The sequence below is a fragment of the Sebastes fasciatus genome, chromosome 5 (assembly GCF_043250625.1).
Source record: "Sebastes fasciatus isolate fSebFas1 chromosome 5, fSebFas1.pri, whole genome shotgun sequence".
Classification (NCBI taxonomy): Eukaryota; Metazoa; Chordata; class Actinopteri; order Perciformes; family Sebastidae; genus Sebastes; species Sebastes fasciatus.
The window spans coordinates 16,211,158-16,231,213 of NC_133799.1; the positions used below are offsets into that span (position 1 = coordinate 16,211,158).

Here is a 20,056-nt window from a genome sequence, read left to right on the forward strand (position 1 = left end):
ATACTAAAAAATTTCAGTCACAATGCAAAATACCAAAAACACTTTACAGTGTACACAAAAGTGTAAACAGCTGTGCATCTGAAATCTGAAAATTTGCATGCCAAATAAATCCCCATTTGTCACAAACTGGCTCAGGGAATGTGACAAAAAGGAGTCCACTCAAGGTTATACTTAAAACTATTAAACTACAGTTAACACAAAACAAACAATGGAGTGTGTAGATCAGCAAAGTCAGTAATGAAAGCCATGCATGGATATGTTCTGTGAAGGTGTTAAAGGTGCAAAGCCAAAAGGCAACAATACAGTACAGGGTGGATATGGCTGTAGGAAATGAGAGACAGTGAGCTAACGGACCAGCTGTCAAAGCCTGGAAGGCCCAGGTGAGAGTAATCAAGCTAACGACCAGCTAACGAGGTCAGCCAGGGCAGCCTCCAGGACAGCAGGAGAGGCGTCACACTACATTAATGCCATGATTCGACATAAAAGCTCCAACTTTTTTGTAGAATCGCAGGTTTTATGTAACACAGAATTTGGTTGTCAACTGAAACAAAACTGTGTCAATGTGGTCATACTATGAAGAGAGCAGCCTCTCATTGTAAGCAAGAGTTCAATGTATTAAGCACATTTAAACAGTTGTAAGGACTGTGTTTATTATTTTTTAGATATACAGAGCCTACGCTGACAAGTGGAATTATCTTATCAGAACATATTTATACTGAGAAATATGAATTAGCCCTGCTAGCAATTAATATTCCCATCAGCCTCAGCTGTACTTTTTGTTCAGTGCTAGTTAGCAAATGTTAGCATGCTATGTGTGCATATAAAATACATTTTAAAACATGTTTATTTATGAAATATTCATAATCTATAGTGCTAAATTGGCAAATATTAGCATGCTAACACACTAAACTAAAATGGGGAACAAGGTAAATATTATTACTGCTAAACAATAGCATGTTAGCATTGTCATTGTGAGCATGTAAGCATACTGATGTTAGCATTTAGCTCAAAGCACCGCTGTGCCGGAGTATAGTCTCACAGAGCTGCTTGCATGGCTGTAGACCCTTAGTTTTGTCATCTGGCTATGTGTGCATATAAAATAAACTTTAAAATATGTTTATTTATGAAATATTTATTTTGGTAAAGCCCAGTTCTATCTCGTAGCAATAGAACTTAACACTGGTGTTAAAAACGCAGCAACAGGCCTCACAAAAGCAGTAATTTGACCTCGCAGAATGCGGGAGTATACCTACAACCCCACTTTAAAAATCTGAAATAACCCCTTCAGTTATTTCCAAATTAAGCCGAGTGAACCTTGACCCAGCTAGTGCTAGTGTTCACAATTTTTATAACCTTATTTATTAGCTTCGATTAACTGACTTTATGCTTTTTGCAACGGCTGAGTGGGCATTTCCATTTGAAAAAAACGGAAAAGAAAGCAGATGTACCCGCCCTTTAATGACCTGTCTTAAAACTAATGATTTATTGATGTGGAAATTCTACAAATAGCACCTTAGACTGCTGGTTTGGTTTCAAACTCAACATTTACAGTGACAACCTGCCAGCAGTTGGCTGGTAGTATTTTTCCACCCTGAGCTGAGGTCTCTCAGTCAGATTAAATAAATGCCAGGGTCTGTTGGCGTTAGCTCACCCCTTGGCAGAGTTGTGATGTCCAGCATCATCCTTGTTGTTTTCTGCCCGAGGTTCTCTGAGCAGGCCGGCTGCCGCCTTGCTGCCGTCCTCGTCCTCGTACTCCCTGACGTCGTTCACCTCCTTCACCTTTAGCACCTTCACTACGAAAACCACAATGAACTAAACAGAACAGGGGAGGAAGAAGGACACACAGAGAGGTCAGATTGTGTTATTGTTGTGACAAAACAAACATTGACCATAAATGCTTTCTGGGTTTGAATTAATAAACCTGTGTGTGTGTCCTCACCAAGAACCAGTAGATGTTCATGAGCAGCAGCGCCAGGAGGAGAGTGTTGAAGAAGAAGTAGAAGGGGATGTTGGGGACAGACTGGAGACTGGACACACATGTGGCGTACAGCACTTTGAGAGGGAACCAGTAGAGACGGAACCAGAACCTGAGAGAACACAATAAAAACCAGACATAGAAACTCACATCTATTCATCTTCATGAGTGAATATGATGAAAATCTGTCAAGACTGGAGACCAAGGGCCAGTTGCATAAAAATAGACCTAGTCTTTGTCTTAAATACAATTTTATGTCAGACTTGATATAGACACTTAAATTTACATAAAGCTTCCCTATGAGTGAGTAATGTAAAACTGACTTAGATGGATAGCCTGTCGCTGTTATGGGTGAGAAAACACACCTCACAGAAGAGGTGGATGACTTTCCAACCTCAAATTAAGTCAGTCTTAGTATTTATGCAACAGACAGGTTTAATTAGACTAGTCTAACCTGACAATCTAAGACCGTGTGTGTTTCTTTGTGTTTGTTGAGCCTCACCAGGTGATGCTGAAGCTGACGGAGCCCATGTTGGACAGCACGTCGTTGAGCAGGTGATAGCCTCCTCCTCTGGACTTCAGGTAGATGTTGAGCTTGGTGAACTCCAGCTGGATGTCGTTGATGTCGTGGAGGAACAACACAAGAATCCCTACGTTGTGGTATCTGAGGGACAGGGAACACACAGTACATTAGGTGAATATTAGGGTTGAGCGATTGGATGAATATATTGGCGATTGGCTGAGTACATTGCCAGTTCTTTTTTTTGGGTGATTTTTTGGGCGATATTTGTCATTCTATTTTGCGAATTTAATGGTCTGCCTCCGAAGAACGAGAGCTGCTCAGTGGGCAGAGAGAGAGAGACAGCGGGGGAGAGACAAACTGCAAAGCCAGCATATTTTCGCATTTAACTGTGAAATAAGGTTGCGCAACGTGCGCACACACACACACACACACAGACACATGCACGTGCACGAATATATCGGCAATAGGCCTTTTTCACGGAAGACATTTTGACATGTCACAGTAGGAAAAGCACAGGGGTAAATAATTAAATTAATGAAGGCTGAATTCCATTTAGCTGCTTGGATTTCAGGGTCCAGGTATTGTGCATGCTGGCTCACTGTCACTCTCACTGGCACACTTGAATTGAACAGAGCCATCGTTAGTGTTATTAGTTACACCTGTGCTTTTTCCACTATGACAAGTCAAAATGTCTGCTATGACAAAGTCTAGTGTACATTTCATCTTATTTCTAATACAAGTCCTATACAAGCAGGCATCTGTCAGTTTTGTGCACTGTTAAGAATCAAATCAGCAACCTTCCTTAAGCATGTATAGTAAAGCTGTAAACAGGATATTGTCAGTCAATTAAGACTGCAAAAGAAAGATAAAATGTGATGTAGTGTATTTTAAGCATTTATTAATTAATTTACTTTCAGTTGCTCTGCTTTTATTTCATTTTTATTTAATTACAAAAAGGAAACTCTATCCCATCTCCCCTTTTCTGCAAAATCACTTGAAGCCTCTGAACAGCCACACTTGTGTTTTCAGTTAATCTGGCTGATTAGACCTCTTAGACCTCTTCGGATTGTGTGGGTGTGTACAGACTAACTGAGTGACGTCTTCCTGAGTCTCCTGTTAGCTACTTGAACCTGGTAGGACGGGACAAGTTACACCTTTATTGGCAGATGAAGATTTGTGACAGAATAAATTCCCATCAAAGCTCCGGCCAACCTTCAACCTGAGCAGAGGTCTAATCAGCCACAATAACTGAAAACACCTGTGTGGGTGTTCAGAGGCTTTAATTTGCAGACAGAAAGCTGAGAGCATTATGTGCATACGCTGTTCTGTATTATATTAGTGTTTCAATGCTAATGTTTGGGTGGTCTAACCTGAAATATTTAAAGCAAACGAACCAAGTAATTTTTTATTTTTTATTTATTGTGGTCGCTGATAGTGTGTTAATGACCACAATGACTACAATGACCAAAGTTTAATTCATCACATATATGACTCTGTGCTCCATCATGCGGCTTGATGTGGTATTATGACATAAACTGAATGGTAGGACATTTTATGCTCATCCAAAACCTGTAATGGTCAAAAATAGACAAACACATTAAATTAGTCAGAAGTACCTGAAGGCGTAGGAGAAGCTAATGAGTGCCAGCGTGATGATGTGGTGCACCACCATGACAGAGGAGTCCTTCCTCCACGCGTCCATGTAGACTGTAGCATAGATGGAGTGTCCGTAGAAGCTGCCCTGGATCAGGTAGGCTATGGCGATGTCCGCAGGCACTGACATACCGCTCTGCCAGTCTGGAGACACAGGAACGAGAGGTTACCGACTGATACTGTACATACATTAAGGATGTCAGCTTTTACTGCAAAATTAATCATTAACTGTCAAATGATGACATTTATTTGTACTGTTTGCCTTTGACCTCAGAAATAAACATAGATAGATATGTGTGTTTATTATTTATATACATTTTATTCAATATGTTTTGGTTTTTAAATTTTCAAATCATTTTGCTTTATTATTTCAATCATTACTTTGAATGCATCTTATATTTTTATATTTTCATTTACTCATTATTATTATTGTTATTATTATTATCATTATTATGTAGTTAAAGTATATTTGATACAAGGATAGGTTTATTTTATTTTTCTGGTTTCAAGCCCCCAGGAAGAGCGCCAGGGTTTGAAGCAAATTTTCGTAGTCACCAAACAGCAGTACAACAACTTCCGTGTCCGTCACGTGATGCCATTTGGCCAAAAAAAGACTTTTCCCCATAGACTTACATTGGGAAAGAGACGGCTGTAAATCAGCGGAATTTTTTTTATGAGGTAAATCAACTTCTCAGTACGAACACTTGAATAGCCCTTATTTAAATCATTAGTTCCTAAAAGTGCACTAATAGCTCAATCCAGAGGTATTTTCCTTCCTCTGTTCATGTGAATGAGCCCCAGACCGAGGCAGGACAGCGGACCGTGATTACAATGACCTGGCAGCTGACACCAGCCTTGGTACTGTATATCGGTGAGCGTTCACTTGTTTTTACATGCTATGTGATGCTATGCTATGCTATTTCATCAACTCTCCTATAAAACTTGATATATTAAATATGTGGATGAGTCTTCCATACCGTTTTACTTTATGTTGTAGCCAGAATAAATGTGATGACATTCTGTCTATAGGTGGCACTACGGCAACATTATGCATTTAAATAGCCATAAGTCAGTGACCTCACATGTCATCCATACAACACAACAGTCCTTGTAAAAATGATGGCTGCCATCAGCCAGTCACCATAATTTGCTATCAATATATGCATTTTGATACAGATTAGAAATTAAACATTTTGTATTATTAAAATACATGTAGAGAGTTATGCAGCCTTTGGCAGAGATGTGTGCACTCTCTGTGAGCTTTCTTGTACGTATTGTAATTGTGTTATCTTTCTTCTTGTTATTTCTAGTTGTTGTTTTCAGACTGTTGGCTCACACAGTAAAACAGAAAGAGGTGATTGTATCACAACTGTCATAGAGATGGAAACCGTTAATGCCAACAGATGTATTTACTTCAGACTCACTGCTTCTCAGTGCAAGTCATGTGGAGGAGGAACTTCTCTGTCAAGTGTTAACACGTCTCACAAAACTCTCAAACAATGTGAATTAAAACCAGGATATTTTAATACAAAGTTAAGCGTAATTCAGCAATTTCTAACACATTTCAGATTACAAATGACTGTGGAGGCTGGAGAAAAAAATTTGATTTTTAAATGGTTAATCATATAATTTTGAAGGTGAAAACATTTGCATCAAACTTATGCAAAATGTGCCAATTATTCTATTTCAATTTTTTTTTTTTAATATTCCATTTAACAATTATTTTGTCTCCACTAGGTTTGTCCAAACTTTAATAAAAAATGTTTATCTTTAATTTAAAGACATAGAAGTGATCTGCCACACTATAAAGGACTGACGCACAGAGAAGTAATAAAGGATTCATCTTGTGGGATCATTGTTATATACACACATATAACCATTTGGACATTGGCCATTTGGGGCGGGGTACCAGATGTGAAGGGTCAGCTGGGGTAGTTAGTATGTGAAGGAGGCTGGAGGGATCAGGTTTAACCTCGGGGGAATTAAAGAGGGTTTCTAAAGTACCGCAGGAGAAACAGGCCAAATTTACGTTAAGGCTGCTCGGCGAGCTCGTGTCTCTGAAACCTATCAGATGTTGGACGGAAACTTTCTCCTCCGATGTTTGAGTAAGGTTTGTCTCTGGTGGGATGGGGTTACGTTCGGGCCGTGTGTAATGTTTATTGATTGGACCTTCCGTCATTAAACATTGAGGAGAAGGCTGCTAGATGGATCACAACAGAAGAGCTGCCAAGAGGAGGCATGGGAACTGGAGACTTTTATTTTCTCTCCTGGAGACTGAAGCTTTTTTTTTTCCCCCTCCTCGCTTCTGTGCTACTTTGATTTCTCCTAATTCTCCAAATAAATTCTTCTCTTTTTAGCTTCACATCTCTCTCTCTCTCTCTCTCTCTCGCTCTCTTTCCCTAACAGTCCAGCCACATTACAGTACTCTGCTGCTTCTGTACACATCTCAGGCTGACAGCTATTAGAGGTGATGTAGCTATTAAAGATGAACCTGGCACTGTCAACCAGCCTTTGCTCGCTCCACTCACAGTGATGGAGTTCGACCGGAGCCCTGACACCTCCATGTCTGATGGAGGAGGCAGAGAGACCATAAAAGACGTCACATCCATCCTCCATTAGCAGTGCAGATAGTCATCCATTAGGTACAATTATGTAGATAATAAGTGCAAAACGTAATGTATTCTATCAGAAAACTTTGCTCTATTTTGAATTATTGTAATTTAATTTATGTCCTGTTGATTGCTATAAAAATAATTTTTGGGGGGTTTTGTATCAATAACAGCTGATGACTGATGATTGGATAACAGGTAAGAGTGATTAATTAAAGGCTCAGAATATGCATGAACCACCAGGCTGTATATCCAGTATGCACTGCTATAAATATCTCTATTTGAATGCTCAGTGGCATTTTACCACCACAGAGTCTCTATAGGATTAAGACGTGCTGCTTGCTGTTTCATTAGATTAAAACGACTTCAGCTCTTTGAAAGGTTAGGAAAGAAAATGGCTACAATACTATTAAACTGCTTTTTTTCTGAGGTCAGTATTCATCTAATATGGACTAGCTTCAAACACTGACAAGGAATTTCAATTCAACATATTAAATACTGACAGATTATTTAAACTAGGACTGGGCGATATGGCCAAAATCTTCTATCCCGATATAGGTCATTTCATATCTCGATAACGATATATATCACGATATATCAGGTTTTCTGCTATTTCAATAAATAAAGCCTATTTTTGTATACTCCTGGGTGAATTAAATTAGGGCTTTTCAGTGTTGATTAATCTGTCGATTATTTTCTCGATTAATCGATTAGTTGTTTGGTCTATAAAATGTCAGAAAATGGTGAAAAATGTTGATCAGTGTTTCCCAAAGCCCAAGATGACGTCCTCTAATGTCTTGTTTTGTCCACAACTCAAAGATATTCAGTTTACTGTCATAGAGGAGTAAAGAAACCAGGAAATATTCACATTTAAGAAGCTGGAATCAGAGAACTCAGACTTTTGTTCTTTAAAAAATTACTCTAATCGATGAATCGATTATCAAAATAGTTGCCGATTAATTTAATAGTTGACAACTAAATGATTAATCGATTTATTGTTGCAGCTCTAAGGTTAATACTTAACAAATGAAAAGTACTGAGTATTTTCCTCATGTAATTAAGAACTTAAGTGCAAAATGATCAGATTTTCGAGATATTTGAGTTAGTGTGTGCTTACTGTGTCATTAATTTAGACGACCTGTATCACAATATCTCAATATATGATTTCATCACGATACAAATCCATTGAAAGACAATAAATTATCATATTGAATTATTGCAGAGCCCTTTTCTTTTGAACGTGATGAGGAGTCAGTCATTTAATTAGCAGATCCCAGAGAGGACTAGTGCACAAACTGCTAAATAAACAACCTTTACATGATGTTATCCGTTCACACTGTTGTTGTGTATCTTACTGTAGAAGACAGAGGGCGGGTCATGGAAAAAGGTGTAGGAGGTGAAGAAGAGCAGGTAGGTGCTGTATGACCACGACATGGTGTAGAAGACCAGCTTCCACGCGCTCTCCGGCATCTTGGCAGCATCTTTGGGCAGCAGCCTGCACCACTGTGCTAGAGGCTGCAGGGACAGAGCACAGAGGAGAACCACAGTCAGACAGAGGGGAGGAAGTCACACTCTGAATTAATTTAGCTGCTTCTTTTGGCATGTGAACTGCTGGGAGGTCCTTTAGACACAATAACAAGTCATTAATTTAGACGGTGTTCTTTTACAGAATAGTGAAATTCAATACAAGTCTCTCAACGGCAAACAATCCACTACATGGATTCTTTTCATTGTTGTGGCTTCTGAGCTGAAATCATTTGGTCTCTTTGGTTTTTTTCTCAAAGATTTGTTCCATGATGTAAAGGCTGAGAGAGAGAAAAAACACTGTCTCTTTGCAAAGACTCAAATATTTTGGCCAGTTGGACCACAGATGTTTTTCCGAGGAATTGTAATTGTTGCAACAACCCTGGGCACATTTTTCTGAACTAATAAACTTTCTGGCTGCAGAAAACAAACGGGTCTAAAAGGAAGTAAGAATGAAGACATTGAAAGGATAGTGTGTACATTGTGTTTTTATAATAAACAGTTGAACTACCAAACATGCATCACATGAACAGCATGCTTGTATCACTGTGCACAAAATTCAAACCAATGGTATATTTTTGAAACGGAGAAGCTCGTCGATGGTTTTGAGAATGCCAACATCCTCTACACAAGTGGTTCCCAGCCTTTTTCCTTAAAGGGCCCCTTTTCTATCATTGAGTAAACTGATGACTCCTGACTAAATGATATATTTATGGATATTTCATATTATATTCAATGCATAACAATAATAGTACAGAACAACTGATAAACTGTACAATTAACCCAAATAGTGAACGCAACAACTAGATATTTGTCGGTATTGTGTATTTTTTTTCATTTTTAACAATCATTCATACTTAACAGGCTTCTTTTTTGACAAATTCAGTGTTTTCTCTTTGGTTGTTTTCACTGCGTATGTTTCTAATGCAGGATGAGGCTGTTTAACAGAGAGGGAAGGCTCTGTGAATATAACTTGTGTTCAGGTCTTAAGCGTGTCCTTATCCTGTGAGATTTGTTTTTAGTTTATATTTCAACTTTAAAAAATAACAATTTAATTTAGTTTTCTTCACAGTAATTAATGAAATGCTGAGGTATAGGCAAACTGTATATTTAAAAAAAAAAAGTTGCCTAAGACCCTTAAAATCAAGAAGGCCTTGCGACCACCCATGAAGCTTTGGCGACCCGTAATGGGGGTCGGGACCCCCAGGTTGGGAACCAGTGCTCTGTACGTTCAATAATAAACACATGATTTTTTTTTATTCATTTATTAGAAAGTGTAAGATGACCCTATTAAGATGTAAGATGACTACTGGCCTGTTGCTAGACAGTGTCAGGATGTTGTTTAGATGCTATACAGATAAGATACAGCACATGTCGTTTTCACATATGCATATAACTCAAATAACATGTACACATGCACTCTCTTCCTCTCTGTATGTCGCTCTCTTCTTGACACATTACCAGTAAACTACAGTACAATACAACCACGGGACTGTCTGCCCACAGACACATGTCTTTTACGAGTCGGCTTATGGTTTGCTATGCAAGCAGAAATAGAGGAAGTCAGAGAGAAGGCTCCTGACTTCCTGATGCAGCCTGATAACACGATGGCCCCACCTACTCGCTAGTTGGGGCCGTGTTATCTTCCCCCATCACCTCCCTAATCTCGCTGACCCCTCACTCCCACCTTCTATCTCCATTGTGGCCGCAGAAACTCTGAATCATAACCACTGAGTTACAAAGACGTGCAGAATGACAGGTAAGCAGTAAGAAAGGCAGGTGTTCAGTGCGTCTTTGCGGTGCCAAGTAAGGAAACTAAATCCAGCCCATACACACACACATGCACCACTTTGGTAGGCAATGAAATGGTGTAATAGGAGGCGGGAAAGTGAAAGTTGCCGGTGTCAGTGATACAGTACATCTCGGTCACTTGTTACCAAGCAGCAAGTCTACAGGATATGATACGACAGGGCTCAGTGACCGACTACATGACAAATTCATGGAGGAGAGTCGCGTGTGTTCTCAGAAAGTCACAGAAACCAAAAACTCTTTATGTCTGATACTTTTCCTGTCCATGTGACAAAAAACACGACACCAGTACAGTCTTTTATCTCTTGTTTATCATCTCACTTTCATTCTTTTCCTCTTTCTTTCCCTCTGCCTCATTCTTATGTCTCTTTCTCTGCTGTTTTCTGGATTTGATGGAGTCCCTGCGTGACACACAAGAGAGTCAAAAGAAGACGGGGAAGGAAGCTGACAGGGCAACACTGATGTGAGATCGAATGTAACGGCAACAGACTTTGTGGTCCTCAAGCCGTGGCACATAAAGAAGAAGATAGGCAGATGCAAGGGGGCACATGATCCCACCCGGGGCTGCTGATTGGTTGAGACTGCGGTGACATGTGGTGTGTGTGTTCGGTAAGTCATGACCGCAGCTCAGGACACTCACCACATTCTTTTAAGTCCCTCAGTACATCTGTATCAGTCCCTCGTCCTCTCCCCCGTCCTCTTCCCAGCTCTCTCGCTCTTTGTCTCTCCACCCCTGTGTCTCCCCCCTGCCTGCGACATTTATTTATAGAAGCCAGCTGTCAGCACACAGCATAACCCCCCCCCCCCCCCCCCCCCCACCCCGTCTTCCACCACATCACCCTTCCGATACACAAAAACATAATCCTACGCACTCTCAACACAGGCTGAACACACTGGTGGCTGACACAGGTTACTGCAGACACCAACTCATACCTCACTTGTTAGTCACTGTTACAGTTTCTGCTGTCTCACTGCTCGTGCATCTCTTACTAATGCCTTTATATCCACATCTGTTCCGTTACATTTCCTGTGTCATCGTTTGTGGCTACGCTTACACTGCGAGTAGTGACACAGTTTTCTTATGAAAGAGTGTCAGCTGCATTTTACAACCAAAGTGGTGGTGTGGAATTTTCAGGCAGGTAGTAACAGATTATGTGGTTGTACTGAAACTGCATGAGACAACTTGAAGTTGAATGTTTGTAAAGTATGTCATTTTCTTTGAGTGGTATAAGGAAATTCAAAGGGAACCTGTTCAGACAACATTAGCACTGTATAAACTAGAACTGCTGCCTCGCAGTTGTATTCCTCCAACAACCAGTCAAGTTGCAGTTTACATCAATGTCTGCCCAAAATGTCATCACTCCATCATTTCATCCTATTAGACATTTGTGTGAAATTGTCATAATTAGGATATGAATCTTTGAGTTATGGCCAAAAAACACAGTGACCTTCACCTTTGACCTTTGACAACCAAAATCGAATCAGGCCATCCTTAAATCCAAGTGGACGTTTATGCGTAATTTGAAGAAATCATTCAAGACGTTCCTCTTATATGACAAGAATGGGACAGACATAAGGTCACGGTGATCTTGACCCTTGACCTTTGACCACCAAAATCTAATCAGTTCATCCTTGAGTCCAAGTGGATACATAACACAGGTTACATAACGCTCCAAACGTGCGCTAAATTTTGGCGAGGAAAAGCTGGCATGGCCATTTTCAAAGGGGTCCCTTGACCTCTGACCTCAAGATATGTGAATGAAAATGGGTACTATGGGTACCCACGAGTCTCCTCTTTACAGACATGCCCACTTTATGATAATCACATGCAGTTTGGGGCAAGTCATAGTCAAGTCAGCACACTGACACACTGACAGTTGTTGTTGCCTGTTGGCCTTGAGTTTGCCATGTTATGATTTGAGCATATTTTTATGCTAAATGCAGTACCTGTGAGGGTTTCTGGACAATATTTGTCATTGTTTTGTGTTGTTAATTGATTTCCAATAATAAATATATACATACATTTGCATAAAGCAAGCATATCTGCCCATTCCCATGTTGATAAGAGTATTAAATACTTGACAAATCTCCCTTTGAGGTACATTTTGAACAAATAAAAATGTGTGATTAATTTGTGATTAATCTCTATTAACTATGGACAATCATGCGATTAATCGCGATTACGTATTTTTAGCAATTGACAGCCCCAAAGACAATATAACAATAACTGTCGTGAAAACTTTGCAGAGTTGTCAGATCTTTCCTCACAGTAACATAAACCGCTCTTTCGGTGTCTGATAGGCTTTCAAACTCATGGATCTGTTACTCAAACTGGATTCCCTGGATCACGTTTCCTCTTCTAATCTGTACCTGCAGCGACGCGCCCTCACCAAAGAAGCCCCATGCATTTTTTAATGCAGTGCTGTTTCTAGATTATCACCCAGCGTGACTATAGAGCAAGAATTTTCATGATTACATCCAGTTTCAATGTTTAAACACCTGTTTTTAAGAGTAAATAAACCCCAAACCTAAATATGTACACAAAGCCTGTTACTGCGGGTAAAGAGCAGGGCAGTGGTATGACCCGGCACCAGCTGGTAGCAGGTTTGTCTTTGAGGTTCGGTTACAGTTACATTTGTTAGGGGAAATGTTGTCTTTTTACTTCCTGACTAGTTTTGGACAGATACACTCTCTGGTCTCAGCCTTTAAGCAACCAAAACCACACAGCAGGGGCAAAATCTTTGTTTCAAATGCAGATTCAGAGATTATATAACAGCTTGCCAATGACTCCATTATTGTCTCTCTGTGCCAGCCAGCCCACCATCACACTGGGTCCTATCCACCCACTCTATCCATCTACCCTTTAGTTTTCTATGCCAGCCTACAAAGTGGGGGTATAGTGGGTCAAGGACACTGAGATAATCCACTCGTCCTCTGTCGGATAAATGACAGGGCCTTGAATTACACTCAGCTGGGACCTGCGACCATTCAACAGCTTCTCCTCTCTTCTTCTCTTTCTCTCTCTCTCTCTCTCTCTCTGACAGACAGACTACGGCTAAACTCGTTCTTTTGCTGAAGAGAAGCATCTTTAAAACAGAAGGCGGAAAGGAAACGGAAGAGAAATAGAGAGTGTGTATGACAGGAAGAGTCGGTGTGAAGAGACTTGACGACAAATAATTGGTTCCCTTAGCAACCACGCAGGGATGATGGCAAAGCCCTACAGTGTGGCCTCCATCTCTCCTCCACTAGAGTCCTTCCTCATCCGTCCTTTCCCCTCTGCTTATCTGCAGCTGCACCCCATTGCCCTTCCTTTCGCCCTCCACTCTCTAAAAGTTCTCACTCCCCCCCATCTGCCCTTCCTCGGAGCAAGTGTTGAGAGGAGAGAGAGGGTGAATGGACTCCACTGGCCTGTTGCGTAAGAAGATAAACTGGGCCAGTGAGTCAGGATGCTGGCTCATGTGTGGATCTGTTCAATAAGGCCCCCTCTCTCATTCACCCTCTTTCATTCCTTCGATCTCTCTCGTTAATATGACGTCACTTTGTCCGTCTCAGTGTCACTTTTAAACCCAGTTCTGGCACAGATTCCCTTCGTTCTCCAAATGGGATTTACAAAGGCAAATACAACGAATGGCCGGAGTTTTAGACTATATTTACAAGTGAATATAGCCTTTTTATCTGTGATTAACAATTTACACAACACTATTTGAGGTGTCTTCCAAACTTTTCTGGTGCTCTAAGTAGGTTAGAATCAACAGTGTTTATCCCCTTTATTACAGATCTATTTTATCTCACCGTAAAACAGAATATCTGCTGCTATAAAGAGAAAATGATCTCACCTACCCCCCCACCACTCCCGCCTCACTCCCCCATTGTCCTTAACAAGGTGATGAGCGGACAGCTGTCACTGGGGATAAAGCTCTTGCCCCAGACCGAGACAGAAGGATCCAGAGAGTATTTCCTTCGCTGAATTTCTTTATTGTTGGATTTTCATGTGACAGGAATGACACAGTAAAAGATGTCTCTTGTCTAAATGATTTGTTGGAGGCTTTATATTCATAATGTAATGAGCACATGTTGCCTGCATGTTTACTGTGGCTGCTTCTTATTACCATTCCTTGCTTACAATATCTAATACTTATTTACCAACAAATAGTGGTAAAATCTTTCAAATCCAACTGTAGATTGATCTTTAGTGGGCAGTTTTAGTAGCCTGACAATCAGACTGAATTGCCGTTTTGTTTCACTTCATTCGTCCTGACATTGTGTTCATACTAACTGATATCTTGTTGGGAGAAAGGAAGGTTATTTTGTTTTATTGTACCCTAACCAATCTGTAGCGATTAATGTATCCGTCCCACCTATGTCATTTTTCATGTTTCTTCTAGATTATGTTTACATACTTTAATGTTCAAAAAACACATTATTTTCCTCATGCTGTCTGAATCTACCTGTATTCACCCTCTATTTAACCCCCCCTCCTGAAAAACCCAGTCTGATGTGACTGGCTTCCGGTAAGAATATGGTGCACCTTTGCAAAGGTAGTTCAAAGCTGTGGGCGATATATTTTAATGAGCCTGCATGTGACATAGGAAGGGACTGGGTTGACTTATTTCACAGTTTGTGGGTTGGTAGGCATTCAAGATACCCAAATGTATGAGTTTTTCATGATTAGTCCCCTTTAATCCCACCTTTTTAGCTCTGATTAGATGTTAGTTAATCATTAGTAGCTTCTCAGACTGGTGGAAACAGCAATGAATGATCACACTACAGATTAAATGGTTGAACGCGAATCAGAAGTCTGGACCTACAGGCTTATAGGCTTTATTAGCAATCATCACCATCAGTCAGAGGCCTTCAATTAGTTAGTTCACTAGTGCATTATCCACAGCTTAACACAGCAACAGGCTTCATCACAGTGAGGCTGTTGTCTGTATGACGAAAAGTAACAACAATGTGGGAGTGAAGCCACATCAAGAAGTGTTAAAGTGTGGGTCAACGTCATTGATTCAACTACAGTCTCTCTGCCTATGTATTCTGTACTGTGTTACATACTGGGACAGTGAGAAAATAGGTCCTGGCTGTCCTTTCCTTGGCTCCCTCTCTCTTTCTTCTAACCTCTCCAGGTCACTAATGTTGGTTAATGGCAGCTTTTTCAGCCTAGACCTCTTCACATCCACATCCTTTCTTCTGATGAGTCGGCTGTTAATTTATATGTGACGCAATAAAAGGAAATGGACTACAGATTAAAGACGTTCAGTGACGGCCTCTGATCAACCAGAGGGATGTAAGTGACATTTATATATATATATATATATAATACATATCTATGGGTCAAAATCCATACTTTCCCATATTCATCCCCTTTTTATACTGACTATTTTGGCTCAACTTGATTTTTTTTTTAACGGGCACCTGAATCAGGTTCCAACAACGATAATGAATGCACTGTAATTCATACACTGTATATCCCACAAAATCAATTTGTATGTTATCCACGAAATTGTGAACCAGGAAGTATAATATTAGTAATTTTGTTGCCTAAACCTAACTAAGTTGTTTCCTGCAAAGACAGAAGTTTATTTTGAAAAGACTATATGCATGTAACGAGCGGAAATTGACACATGTGTCACGTGTTGCTGGACATTCGTAGGAAAACTAATACTAATACTAACTAATAACTTTTCATAAAATATTATACAAACTGTTGTATAAGGATACTTTGCCTGAAGGCAACATATGTTGAGGCTTGACAGAAAAACATATTATATTTTGTGAAATGAGCCCAATCATACTGTATCCTTGATATGGACCTTGACGGATAACAGTTCTGCTCATTCCAACAAAAAGAAACGGGCCATGAGATACAATGATTTCATTAAGCACATCTGGATGAAGCCGACCAGACTAATTCAGGATCAAGCAGCATGTGATGGTTTTTGACTTTCCATATGGATGTTGCTTAAACTTCTGGCCCACCAGGACAACTCCCATCACTCCAGATGGCCGGTCCAACACTGCTGGAATACTGTTGCTGAACCAAGAGGCTGGCTGAACATGTGAACCCGATTTGATTAAAAACACACGATAAGACGAGGCACCGTCGCCACTGAGCAAACTCATTTGCACGTACGTGACTGGACGAGCTCCCATCTCCACTCTCCACGAGCGATAAATGACCACAATTTATGACTGTAGTGCCATGTAAAAAACACACTGTTTGACCACCGCAGATTAAGCAAATTTACCAGCCTCCTCCTGACTTTGGGTAGTGATTTTGATTGATTTACACACTAAAACAAAGCAGCAGAGATGCAACAATAAAAGAAAAGTAGCGAGTAGTGCAGGTGAGACTTAAAAAAACCTAGTGGATAAGTGGCTAGAAGGAATCTCACCTCAATATGCAATATAAGCAAATACAAAAGTCATGTCATCAACAAAAGTAAACAAACAAGCAAACATAAAGTAAGCAACATTAATCAAGTAAAAACATAAAATAATGTAGCGAGAGTGTGTGCGTTTGCATATGTAACCTATGTGTGTGTGTATGAGTCTGTTGAGTCTGAATATAACTGTTCCATAGCTGAGCCCCCTTATATCTAATAGAGAATCGACAGAGCACAGTACAAAACACTGGGAGGTGTAACCATATGGCATTTTTCGTATTATAGTTATGTACATAGCAGTTAGGCTGGAAAATATTTAAAGCCTCTGAACACCCACACAGGTGTTTTCAGTTATTCCGGCTGATTAGACCTCTGCTGAGCTTTGATGGGAGTTTATCAGGTCACAAATCTTCATCTACCAATAACAATGATTAAGGTGTAACTTGTCCCGCCCTACCAGGTTCAACAAAGCTAACAGGAGACTCAGGAAGATGTCACTCAGTTAGTCCTGAGCAGAGGTCTAATCAGCGCGATGAACTGAAAACACACCTGTGTGGCTGTTCAGAGGATTGAACAACGTAAGGGAAAGAAAGCAGTCTGACGAAAATACAAGTCTAATGTATATTTATGTTCAAAATGTATAGAATATTGAGCTGATTGAAGAGAGGGAGTGTTCTGTCCTGCTGCTAAATGTGGCAATTCTGCAAAACCTTTTTTGTAAAATATAGAGCTTACGAAGGTGAGTGGGATAAGTAGCTCCCTAAATGATATTGCAGTTTGTCTTTACTTGTTGACAATGGGCCTGGTGAAGGATAGAGAAAACTTTCCAGTAATATGCGCCCGCTCCAACTCAGTTTTTCAGCTATTTTTTTTGTAGTTTGTCAGTCAGCAGCTTCTTCACTTTGTCGTCAGAATCAGACCATTTTTCACTGACTGATTCTTTAATGCCATCAATGATATCTTTGCAGGTATCACCCTTAATTTTGCAGTAGTTTTTTAATTCATGAAATGAAAAGCTATCTGCTATTTAACAAGCTTGATGTGTTTGCAGGTCATGTAAAAGTCTTAAAAATTACTTAAACTAAACTGCAAAACATCTTAAATACTATGAAACACAGCATTTAAGTCTTTAACTCTGTTGTAATTTGACTGGCATGGTAACTAATGTACATACTTACATGACCTCATCTGACACTCACAGAAAACATACTCTAAATTGAGCCCGCAGTGGTTTCAGTTCCTGCTTTAGATATATTCAAATAAGGCATGGGTTTGACACCTTTCTGTCATGTGTGTGAGAGCTTGCATATGGTCTCTCAGCATATACAGTATGTGTCACAATTTGTGTGTGCATGAGAGAGATAGAGAGCAGGTGCACCTGTTAGAAGGAGGTCTAGCCTTATTAGCCTATTAGTTGATCCCAGTGGAGACCTTAACCCCCTAATTTGTTCTCAAATTAACTCCTGGAGCATCAAAGTAAAAGGCTTCCACAGGATTAAGCTAAAACATACTGTATACTCACGTACACTACTACTATTACATATTTGTGAATTGGGTAAAATCAGGTTCTAGTCCTAAACATCATAACGTGATGTGAGATATAGTTAGTTTTAGTTTTCTTTATTCCTTTATCTTAATTTTCTGTGGCTGCACAGCACTGTTTCCTCACATACTGTAGTGAACACACAGGCACTGCTGGGTCTGGGGCTTTTTAGGTGTCTTTTTATTCTGGAGTCTACGTTGTATTATTGCATTATAAAGCAAGTCAGTAAAAGGAGTATAAATTATTTAGGGGGGGACTACAGCAACGATTAGAGAGGCTAAAGCAACCTAACATAGAGCAGGAGAGACTTTCATCCACCTCAGTAACACTGAGCCAAAAATGAAAATGCATGTTCTTAATTATATTGAATACATGACAGGCAACAGCACAAAAATCAACATACAAGTTAACTAGAAAATGTCTTATGCTAAAGTTTTTGGTATTGGCTAATTCTTGACCCATTTCCATGTATCATAAACATTCATTCACCAACCATGATGTTACGTTTTGGCTGAAGACATTTATCCGCTCTGCAGGGACAGAACATTAGCTTCCCACCCTGTTACATTTAGTCCATCAGTACATACAACACTGTGGCGTTCAAGCAGCATACAGTGAGTTCTTTATCCAATGCAGTTGTACACCCTTTTCTTTTTTGGATGCAGATGGATGGATGGCATAAAGTTTGTGATGTTTGGTCATATGGTTTTTATTTGTGTCAGTCTGATGACTTCCATACTCAACAGTACAGTATATAATGCTGTCTCTGCCAATACTGCAAGAACAACATGTTTATGTGAACATAATACAATTTTAAATCGTCAAGTTTCTGGAATGGTTAAAGCAACAGAGAGAGAGAGTGTGGAAAAATACCGTAAAGGTTCAGTCTCAGTCAAGTGTTAAGATATTCAGTCAAGCTGCTCCATGTCAAAACTGACATACGGCTGTCATTTATAATGCACTAACCACGCCACCGGCAACACTGAGGGAATGTGTGTGTCTTCAACAGGCCGATCTATGTATGCATCAACAGGCCGATGGTTCATGAGCACGCCATAATCGTCCACCAACAGATGGACGCTATCTTAAAACACAGCAATGTTGACTGTTAAAGATGGACCAATCAATTTAATGACGTACCATTATTTTTTTATTTTATAGACTTTTATGGTGCATTTATGACTCTGGCAAGTGAAAACAAATGTGGAGTATGATGATAATACATAAAGCAAAGGTTCAACTGCCCATGCTAAATGCAAGTTCTGGTGCTTTTTTTTTTGGAGTTTAATGATTAGAATTGTTTTTGAGCCTTGTCATGGCAAAGTCACATATTCCGTATGTAACCACACACATTTCTTGCTTGACACCATATGGGTGTGAATAATAAATACAAATCTGGCTAGCGGAGTCTGTAAACCTGCCTCCTATTCCTTCAAAAATTACAAATCAAATTGGTATTTTAAGATTCAATATATATAGTATCGTATTGAGAGATCCATGCTGATAACGCGTGTGTGTTTGTATCACAAACTGACCAGTCTTCTTCAAGTTAGAGACTCTCGTCTCAGGCTGATGATTATAGCTCCGATATTGCAGACAGGCCTCATTACACTAACAGTCTAATGGAGTTAAATGGTGATGGGATGTTTGGATTAAGGTTAGGGTTATTGGTTCAGGTTATGGATTAAAGCAAGAAGTAAGGCAGGCACACATTACAGGGTTCTGTGGTAGTGGCACTGTAGACCTGTGCAGCTAATCAAACAATGTAATCCTGGATCTATTTTAGTTTTCATTCACTTTGATAATCCCCAAAAAATTAAAGAGGACATATTATGCTCATTTTCAGGTGCATACTTGGAAACCAAACTCTTTGGAGTCCGCTCCAACTCCGCTCTAACTAGCTTTGTTTGAGGGAGTGCCAAAGTAGCCACTAGGCAAAATGTACAACTTGGTGACATCACCACGTAACAGAAGAAAAGGCGGGACTTCAAGCAAGGAGTTTCAGGCAGTTCAGGAGCAGAGTTTCGGTGGGGGAGA

General features: G+C 39.9%; 1 protein-coding gene across 2 annotated transcripts in view; it reads right to left on the reverse strand.

Moving 5' to 3' along the window:
• Positions 1–20,056, reverse strand: part of cers1 (ceramide synthase 1) — a 37,979-nt gene that overhangs the window by 5,263 nt on the left and 12,660 nt on the right. Inside the window, exons 2-7 of one of the 2 annotated variants that reach the window (XM_074635323.1) lie at positions 10,415–10,494; positions 8,116–8,275; positions 4,115–4,295; positions 2,478–2,639; positions 1,940–2,087; positions 1,652–1,812 (exon numbers count right to left, since the gene is read on the reverse strand). In XM_074635323.1, coding sequence (XP_074491424.1) covers positions 1,652–1,812; positions 1,940–2,087; positions 2,478–2,639; positions 4,115–4,295; positions 8,116–8,275; positions 10,415–10,450 — 848 coding nt within the window. In that variant the 5' untranslated portion in view covers positions 10,451–10,494. The remainder of the gene's footprint in view (positions 1–1,651; positions 1,813–1,939; positions 2,088–2,477; positions 2,640–4,114; positions 4,296–8,115; positions 8,276–10,414; positions 10,495–20,056) is intronic. The other variant, XM_074635322.1, reaches the window with a different exon arrangement.